General features: G+C 31.9%; 1 protein-coding gene across 1 annotated transcript; it reads right to left on the bottom strand.

Moving 5' to 3' along the window:
- Positions 1-999: 999 nt before the first annotated feature.
- Positions 1,000-1,761, bottom strand: LOC112505714. Its single transcript, XM_025109659.1, has 2 exons — positions 1,230-1,761; positions 1,000-1,190 (listed from the first exon to the last, which is right to left on the bottom strand). The coding sequence occupies exons 1-2, from the start codon at positions 1,759-1,761 to the stop codon at positions 1,000-1,002; spliced, it is 723 nt and encodes a 240-aa protein (XP_024965427.1).
- Between the last annotated feature and the right edge of the window lie 9,096 nt (positions 1,762-10,857).

Here is a 10,857-nt window from a genome sequence, read left to right as displayed (position 1 = left end):
TGATTTATGTTTGTTGTTTGGATCGATTGCTGTTTTCAATCGATTTGTTTTGATTGCTGTTTTGTATTACTGTTTGTATCGATTGTTGTTTTCAATCGATTTTGCTATTGATTTATGTTTGTTGTTTGGATCGATTGCTGTTTTCAATNTTGCTGTTTTGTATTACTGTTTGTATCGATTGTTGTTTTCAATCGATTTTGCTATTGATTTATGTTTGTTGTTTGGATCGATTGCTGTTTTCAATAGATTTGTTTTGATTATTTAGTGAAAAAATACTAAACAGCTCACTGGGGGTAAATTGGTCATTTTAACCTGTTCTGTCCGGTCATGTCATGTCACCTGTCCTGTCTTGTCATGTCCTGTCCTGTTTGCGTACCAAACGCACCCTTAAAGACATATACATGTTACAAATATGTATTATGAAAATTTATATGCAAAATTAATGAGTTAATTTGGTGTAAAATCGAAGGTTTAAGGTCCAACCAATGAAACAGTTCGAAATGGGAACCCAATGCGAGTTGACCATGCAAGATGTGCCTTTTGATTTTCCATGACCGTGTGGGAGTTTGGCACATTCATCTAGAATTGAATAGTGAAGGGAAATTGAGACGATCGTGTGAGGTTTGCTGGCTTTTGTACGATCATGTGAATCTAGAACATCGCCGTTGAGTCTATATATAAGATAGTTTAGCAACAAATATCATGTGCATGGGTTGACTATTGACTTAGTTGTTGTGGTATGCATTTGTGCAAGCATTTTATTAGGACTAGATATCAAACATACACTTCGTATTAGGTGAGTTTCATGTATTTTACATGATATATATGTCTAAGTATGAATAATTACTTTCAGAAAGATCAGTATGTGCTATATATGGTTCGTATATACTTTTCAAAAGAGATTCGCGTTATATGTATTTTCATACGGTTGAAACAAATCATAAAGTCCACATATATCATTTCAGATATATATATATATATATATATATATATATATTGTTATTTAGACATGAAAGCACCAACGACACCAGCAATTAGAGTGGTGGGATCACCAAGAACTGCAGATATGACAAACTGCATTGCCAAACCAGCCATCTCACAACACTTCTTCACTTTCCCTTTACTTTGATGGTGATGATTTTGATGATAGCTTTCCAATGTGCCCTTCAAACTTGGAATTCTTGTCTCCACTTTCCTATTTTGCCCATACAAATCACAACTAAAATTACCTTTCACCCCAACCCCACCAAAATACAATTCATGCCAACTCTCCACCAACATCTCTTTCACACAGGCCACGTGCAAGTTATACTTCTTGCATCTTGACCTGTAACTCCAACTTCGTCCCTTCCTGCCACATCTGTGGCAGGCAGACCCCACCTTTCTGTAAAGGTACAACTCCACCTCGCCGTCATCCAACATGGTTGGAAGCTTGGCGCAACAGGGGTGAAGGTCGAACCCACACAGTGAACAGTGGTAAACGAACCCTGACACCACCTTCTCGCAGGCGTTGCAATAGCGGGCTATGGGTCCCGGTGGGCGGGAGAGAAACTGGAAGGAACACTTGGTGTAGAAAGGGTGGGAGATGGAAGAGGACGGGAGGGCACAGTGGACGTGCAAGTCGTAGTTGCATGTCGTGCATTTGTAGTTAGAGCCTATGCCGACTTCCTTGCAACCATCGCACTTGAATGGGACCTCGGTGTAGCATGGTTTGAGCCGGTGTTGAGGGTGGCTGAAATGGGAGATTTCGTTGAATTTCATGGTCGATTTTGTGTAGGTTATCGGGAATGCATTAGGTGATTGATATATAAAGAAGGGAAGCTTGTTAAAGAGATGAACATATAAAAGAAGAATAACGTATAGATGAGGTTTTTTGGTGAATTGGTGTAAGTTGTGAGGTTAATTTTGAAGGGTAGCTTGGGGATGAAGCAAATTAAGATAAAGAGAATCGAATTTTCCACCTTTTTTGTTTCTCTTTTTTCATTTCGAATGAAATAAATCGAACGTATAATTGGACCGTTTTGACTTGATACATAACGAGTATTTAAAGAAATACGAGTGGTCTTCAAACTAATCAAAGATTGATCTTACGGACGTATCATTTGTTTTTATATGTTTTTCATTCATTCCTGTTGTATGATAAACAACTTTTGAGGGTCAACTCAATCGATAAATAGAGACTAGATCTTGAAGCTCTTCTCCATATGTCACTAGTTCGAGTCTCAAAATAAAATCGTTGGAATTTTGTTGGGTGTTATGTCCTTATGGGATAAGCTTATAACATATGTTTTTATATACACTTTTTCTTGAAGTCTCCATAATATGTAAAAGTTCATACAAAACGTCATATTTAAATGAACCATGCATACAAAATTTTACTCTTCTAAAGGACTGGACTGATGTACCCTTTTCATAAGAATGTCTAGACGTAGATGAATATTAAAAAATCAGATATAATTTTATTATTTAACCAACTTGCGTTATCTGTCTTGACATAAATTTATTAGAATAAAGAACATAGCCTAGACGTTACAGGTCGGTCTTATTTCAGTTACGAGTATACTTATATATACATTATAAAACAATTGTTTTATTATAAATGTATATATAGATAACATGATTTTTATTGCATTTCGTTTGTAAATAAAAGAATGGTTAATAAAATTGTTGGTGGAATGGGAATAAAGTTTTAGACTTTATGCATCTTGCTTGGGGAGTTTGGTAGAATTATTCTTGTATATTATTGTTATTGTTTTTGTGGAATATATTCCTTAAAGTATATATATGGATAAAAGAGTGAAAACCACTTGTTTTTTTCCAATTTATGTCATCATCCTTGAGTCTATAATCATTTATTTATATATTTATGTAAAACATACATCTTATTTTTGTAAATTATAAAAAGTATTAATTTAATGCCACAATTTGGTTTCAAACATTATTTGGATTCTCATAATAATAATATGATGGGTATGGGCTTAAACTTAATTCTGGCCTATATTGAAAATTTGAGTGTGCTATGCTTAATTTAATGTTACCCCATATACAAGAAGTATGCTCAAATAGTAACTATTGAATAGGAGAGGGAGAAAGAGTCTCGTTCAAATGTTAATCGAGTTTATTGTGTTAACTTTGTTAACTATTTTCAACCAATGACGATCCATCTTATATATAGGTTCATATTCATCTTATAATTTAATGACAATGATAAATATGTAATTTTCTTTTTTATGTAACTCCCATATCATTAATTGAGAGTTACAAAATCAAAAAATTCCAGGATTTTTGTTAATTTATTGTTGATCTTGTTTTTTTATATAATACTGATTTTTCTATCTATAATGTTTTTGAAATTGTGATTGGTAGGGAGACCCAGTAGTAAAGTTTTTGGTATCATTCAAACTATTAATTATAAACTCATTGTTCATAATGAAGGAACTATTGTTCACAAGTGTTCATATTGTGTTCATATTTACACTAGTTGCATATCTCAACATTGGTTCGCTCATGAATATGTTCATAATGAAGTAACTATTGTTCACAAGCTGTTCATATTGTGTTCATACCTGTTTTTTATTTATTTTCTTTCGTGTAGCAACTATTCTTATTATGTTCATATTGTATTCATAAATATTATGCAGTCCAAGTTCATATATATGTCGATTTTGTTCGTATTTGACACAATGGTTCACATATATATATATATATATATATATATATGTGTGTGTGTTCATATGGTTCTTACATTAACAAAAATATGAGATTTTTTGATTTTGTAACTCCCAATTAATGATATGGGAGTCACATAAAAAAGAAAATTACATAAATATCATTTTCCACTTAGTTCACGTATATTTGTGAAATTGTAAATTTAAAAAATTAAACTTATAATATGATATCTTTTTCTATTACAAAAATACCACTTCTGTTTTCTTTTAAGAACTCATTCTTAACGAGGCTTTCCATTTTCTTTCTTCTCTACTATCTTTAACGAGCTTTCTGTACATCCCTCACCCGACAACCGCATAAAAGAGGTAACTGATGGTTTTTGTTGTAAAACATATAAAAAATAAGATATTATGAGTAAAAACTTTGGTTTAATATGATGCTTGAAAGGTAACCGATCATGCTTGATGCCCTTTGGTTTTTACATCAAGGAGAGCTCACTGATCTATTGTTCGATTGTTGTTCAATGGAGCTCGTAGGAGCGCGATTTTGACATCACTTTGTTCCATCAAGGTTCGAAGGTCAAACTACTTATTTTTTTAGAGTAAATTATGATTTTCGTCCCTATGGTTTGTTAATAATTTTAATTTTCATCCCTCTAATTTAGAAATCACGATTTTTGTTTCTATGGTTTGCAATTTATCGTTGTTTTCGTCTCTGACCTTATCCTTGCGTTTAAGTATAAGAGACCAAAACAATAAAGAATTGTAAACAACATGGACTGAAACAACAATAAATTGTAAATTATAAGAAAAAAAAATAACAATAAATTATAAACCATAGGAACAAAAACTGTAATTTAGAAACCACAGGGACGGAAATGCAATTTTTAACAGAGCGTAAGAATGAAAAGCATAATTTACTCTACTTTTTTTACCATAATGTTTAGGAAGTGGATGGTAATTGTTGGAGATTTTAAGGATGTCGATAGTTCATTGATCCTAAGAGAAGAATGTAGTATACTTGAAAAGCAACCAACATTTTATCTGAAGAGATTGAAGTCGATAAAAATGAAGTATAGTTTGTAACCAGAGTTTTACGCAATGGAAGAGAAACCATTTAGACACGTGGATATCAAAAGAAATCCCCTTATCTAAGCATTTATTGATGAAGTATTGGGAAGAAAAAAAATCGTTTATTTGTGACTCCAGTTAAAAAAAATGCACATGTGTCTTCCATTAGAATCGTCCACAACCACCTTTTGATCCATCATGATTTCATCCATCTTCGATAGGACTATCAACAATTTCCATTATGTATTTCAGATTTGTTTTAGGATGATCGATATGTACCTTTTGTACTTAAAAAAAAGCTAATTTGTCCTTTTTTTATTAACCTGTATATTCAACCCGCAATGCTAGCCAACTAATCTCAGGACAACTACCTGCTTTGCAGATAGTCCGGATTCACCGCATTTGAACCTCCGTGGCCATAAGGGATTTTTATTCCTCCTTGGATTTAAACCTGAAACCTCCTGGTAATTTTGACCTTTGGAGCCAAGCTCAAACCAATCAGGCACCACCCTTGTGGTTAATTTGTCCACTTTTGGCACATCATGTAGGACAAACGGAACATATCAATCACCCTTTAATAAAGTTACAAGTACAAAGGCTTGATGATGATCTCAAGCTCTGATGAATCTAGAGTTTCTCTTATAAGACTCAATATCTCGCGTTTAAACCCCAAATCGGAAAGATTGTTGAGTGTTTGGATATACATCTGGTTTGATAATAGTTTGATAGATGAAAAGATATATGTTTAATGTAGGCTCAATAGATGTGAAGATAGTCTTTATATGTTTGATTGTAGTGTATAAATTTGAATTGTTCTCTTGCTAGTTTTAAAATCCTAAGCAATCTCGTCTATTTTTATTGTGTTACTTGATGTAGGCTCAATAGTAATTCAATAGATATTTACTTCATATTCAACTTAAAATTAAAGAAATAAAACTAAAAAACATTGTATATATCAGTAAGTTTACATAAACAAGTTCACAAATGCATTTCTGCCATGGCCTAATATTATGCTTCAAGAGGTCTATAATGCACACTCCTCCTTAAATAGGTTCATGTGGAAGGTTCATCATACTATGCTTGATGTACTTGATGGCATACATAACACAATCTCTAGTTTTCATCACTTGATGGAGCTCGCGCTATTTGACGTTGCTCGATACAAGGATATTTCTCATTTTATGTTCTTCAATGTTCATAATTTTTCCTGCTACATTTAGGAACTCCACCCTGAGTGCCAACTCTCTGTACTATAGAAGATCGATTGGTCTTACAGCATCGACAACTCTCTAAGCCCTATTCTCATGATTGAGGTCCCTCTGTTACAATCAGTGAGATCCGTCATAGTTGAATGGTTCTTGGTTGTAATATATGGTAAACCATCCCCTTCCGACAACTTCCATCGAGCCACTGTCGAGAGGGAGATGTTTCACGGAAGGAACAAGGAGAGGTTTCAACAGGCAAGGAGGAGAGGTTTCAGTGATAGGATTCATAGTGAAATGAAGAGTTTCTCAAGTGAGGGGTTTAAGGGAGAGGAAGAAAGAAAATCTAGGGATTTTATCGAAGAGTTTCAAGAAAATGGATTTTATAGTGGGGTTAATCAGGTACATTTCGGTACATCTTATCCTAATGTGCATCTGAGGGTGGAGATTCTTTCTCATCTTTAACTCTCCTTTTCATTGGAACCTAATCATTAATTCCAAAAGGTGTGTTGTATTTTATTAACACCACTTTAAGCACATAACACATGATAACCTAGTATACAATTTTGGTAAATGTTTTTATATTTTTTACATTTTTATATTTTTAATTTTTAATATATAAACTAATTTAAAGTTATTTAATAATAGAAACGTATATGTGAATATAATCATCAATATAAATATTGAAAGAAGAACCAAAGAGAATGACTTGATATTATGATATTGGAGTATTGCTCGAATCTTAAAATGTGGTTAAGTTTGTTTATTTCATATTGTTGGGATGAAGGAAAATCGAAAGAATGAAGTGAGTATATATATAGGGTCATGTCCGGTTCATTTGGATCATATGCACATATAAATACAAGTAATTTGTAAATAACTTTCCGATATGCACAAGTGCATAACATGCACATGTTCATAAAACAAAAAAAAACAGCTTCAATTACTTACATACACATATGCATACGTTCCAGATTAACGCTTACCAAAATTTTCTTCAGTTTTTCATTTTTTTGATGTTTTTCGCTGAAACTTTTTGTAATATATATATATATAGGTCTAATCAAATGAGAACTGTTGTGTTTGTAGTAACCATGAGATTCAATCTCAACCACAAATCAAAGGTTAAATTAGGAAATTAATAATTTTGGTAATTTTAACTTAAAATATTAATTAAAGACATTTTAGGGATATTATAAATATCTTCTCTCATCTCTGCTCTTTCCTCTCTCTGACGAATCTTATTCGGTGAACCTTATTCCGATGAACCTTATGTGAACACAAGATACACACTATGATACCTACAAATAATGTTCACTGTGATACCCATATATACATACAAGATGCACAATGTGATACCCTTTGTAAAGCAATGAAAATAACGAAATGCACACTACGGTACATTTAATAAAACAAAGAAAATACATTGTGATACACTTGAAAGATTGTGAACGTTATCACTATGATACACTTTGATTCACAAACATCTTTAAAATACGACGTATATTAGGTAATTGATATACTAAGTAACTAATTTTAATTAAATATTTCCTTCTAAAAATTTAATTAAATATTTTGATTAGTTGTCAAAAATAAAATTACTATATTACTCTTTTAGTTTATTTAAGAAATATCCTTAAATATCTCAAACGAGTGGTTCACATTGGATCTCACGGTTACCACGAACTAATCAGTTCTCACTTGAACTAATCACAAATTACTATAATCATATATATATATATATATATATATATATATATATATATATGCGTCTAATCAAATGAGAACTATTTTATTTATGGTAACCGTGAGGTTCATACTCATTCACTCATTTTAATATATTAATTATTCTTTTAAATTTAATAGATAAGGACATTTTAGTAAATTACTTAACTTAAATTAAATAATTTTTTTTGATTGATACGTTTAAATCTTTGCAACCAATTCCAATTTAACATTCCTAATTTAGATATGCATTTGATTCAATGAAATCAGATGAAATCTCTTTTTGATCAAGATTTAGTCTATAATCTTTAATAAACTCATCAATGTCGATGTTTGGAGAGGTTTGTACTGTAGATAGTTTGCTGTAATGATGAACAGAGGCAAGAACCCGATTGATTCTATAATGTATATCAGCTCTGATGAAGGTACTCTAACTGACATGGGGGTTCAAACGTGGGAGAATACTGTAGATTTTGATATGGGTCTTTCTCCATACAAACAGGTTGAAGGATGAGCTAATCAAGAAATTTGTGAATAAATTGAGTTGATAGAAGATGTTGAATCACATGGTATGGATGATACAACAGGATACACATATTCAGGATGGTAAAAGCAAAGGTATGAGTTTAATCCATCTGTTAAAAAAGTTTCTTACTTCTATAATTATATGGGTTTAACATGATTTGTATCACATTGTGGTACCTAAAGTCATTGTAGCATTTGGTATAATGTAATATGTGTGTATGTGTATCAATGTTATCTGGGTGTTTGTGGTATTGTTGTACCTAAAGACACTAGTTTGTTGTGGTAATTGGTGGTACCCTAATCAATGATTAAGTGTGTTTTTGAATTCATGTTTTCAGGTTTTGATCAAATAAATCATCATTCCTTCTCAATCTCACCGGATGGAACTAAGTGGTGGACTCCTGTAGTCGATGAATCTGTGAAACCTGTTATCGGTTATGTGTATCCGTTTTTGTATGTAGTAAGTTTGGGTTGAGATTGAAGAACTCTACATCAAAGAGAAGTGACGAACTCGAATATTAAAAGGACCGGGTGTACAACCTGTGTCAAGTTTCGATTGATGAAAGAAACAACAACGTATGAGTGTTACTGTTTTGAAGAAGAACACAACCATTTTCTTTTGAGGCATCACGATATAGATTTGACTCGAAAAGGACGCCAAATGAAATTTTCATATCAGCGTTTTGTTCATGATGCTGATATCTCAAATACGGGTACCACACAGGCTCATAAGTTCCATACATCTCTGAGGGGAGGGTACAAATATGGTATTCCAACGGTTGTTGATTATCAAAATTATAAAAGGGACTATAACAATGTTGTGGGTCGTGGTGATGCAAAGGTGTTGGTTGATTTTATAACAAAGAAGAGGGATGCATATCATAAAATTTTTCCGAGTACAATTATATTGGTAGTGAGTTGCATACTATTTTCTGGATAGACGAGCTAGCTCGATTCAGTTATTCTGAATTTGGAGATGTAATATTCTTTGATACTGCATTCCATACCAACAGGTACGTATATTGTTGACTCAATTGCGTCATTTTTTTGCCAAAAAAATATTCCAATAGAATGCCTGTATTGTAACTAAATCTGTTATATACAACTTTGTTAAAAGAACAATGAAGGTGATGAGATGACACTGTTAGATGTTTTATATTATATAAAAACTGTATTGGTGAAATAGGGTTTCTAATTTTAAATTGGCATTGAGTTTTGATTATCATATATTAATAAGAAGATGATAAACAAAAGAGAGACGCTATCTATTTGAAAATAAAAAATGAGTTCTAATAGAAGCCCTAAAAAAGAGACGCGATCTATTTGACTATATACATGCGCTTTATAATGGTGGAACATTGTATTATTAAAGAGGGGTTGTGTTCCAGTAGGCAGATAAGTTATGTTGAGAACCGTAAGAAAAGATTATCACCCTTGGATCAATATTAATTGAATGTCAACACTAACAAGGTGCACCGAGATGCACCCTCTAAAATGCAATTCATAGTGGACATGAGATTAAAAGTGATTAAATGTTCAAATTTATTCTTACGCTTCTCATCTTAACTAATTTTCTCGCACAATTATTCGCCTATTAAAAATAACCTTATATTTATTCTGCCACGTAAGTGATTTTGATTTATTTATTAACTTTATGCCAATTTTATATTAATTGTTTGAAAATATATCATTAAACAAATCACAATGGTGGTGCCTGATTGGTTTGCTTGACTCCAAATATCAAAAATGTCTGAAGGTCCCAGGTTCAAATTCAAGTAGGAACAAAAATCTTCTTGTGCCTACAAAGGTTCAAATGCGATGACTTTAGGCTACCTACAAAACACGGTGGTCGTTATGAAATTAGTCAGCTTATATAGCAAGTTAGATATGCAGGATAATAAAAAAAAGGGAAAAGTCCAATAAAACCCTATGAACTTTAGTGTTTTGATTGATTAAGTCCTTGAACTATTTTTTGGAACAAATAAATCATTGGACTTTTGAAAACTTGTTAAATAAATCCTTAAACTTTCTTAAACCTGTTAAATAGGTCCTCATTCTTTAAAAATATAACTTGTAACCTGGGTAACAGGTAAACCAAACAAATTAAAAAAAAGGAAAAGTCTAAAAAAACTCAATGAACTTTAGTGTTTGGAATGATTAATCCTTTGAACAATTTTTTGGAACAAATAAATTCTTGAACATTTTAAAACCTGTTAAATAACTCCTTGAACTTTCTAAAACTTGTTAGATACATCCTTATAACCTATAAAATTGGTTAATGTGATAAAATAATGAAAAAATTCTGACAAAAAACTAATGAACTTTTATATTTTGAATGATTTAGTCCCTAAACATTTTTTTAACCAAAAAAATACTTTAATTTATAAAATGAAACAAATACCATTCTCATTAGCCTTCTCAAAATATACAAAAGCTGTACCCAAAGTATTTTAACAGAAGGAAAAATTTGAGCATTTTACCAAAAGTTGAACCAAAATATATATCAAAAGTCGCACCAAAAAATACAAACAATTGCCCCAAATATACCAAAAGTTGCGCCAAATATACCAACTATTGTGGTATATTTTTGGTATATTTGGCGCAATTTTTGGTATATTTTTGGTATATTTTTGGCGCAACTTTTGGTATATTTTTGGCGCAACTTT

Source organism: Cynara cardunculus (assembly GCF_001531365.2).
Source record: "Cynara cardunculus var. scolymus isolate 2C chromosome LG 2, CcrdV1, whole genome shotgun sequence".
Classification (NCBI taxonomy): Eukaryota; Viridiplantae; Streptophyta; class Magnoliopsida; order Asterales; family Asteraceae; genus Cynara; species Cynara cardunculus.
The sequence above is the reverse complement of the archived record's forward strand: the minus strand, read 5'-3'. Positions and strand labels throughout refer to the sequence as shown.

Coding starts and splice junctions, on each gene's coding strand:
- LOC112505714 (XM_025109659.1), bottom strand. CDS start 1,761: ATGAAATTCAACGAAATCTCCCATTTCAGCCACCCTCAACACCGGCTC. Junction 1,191..1,229: donor TGGTGGGGTTGGGGTGAAAG/GTAATTTTAGTT, acceptor AAAATAGGAAAG/TGGAGACAAGAATTCCAAGT.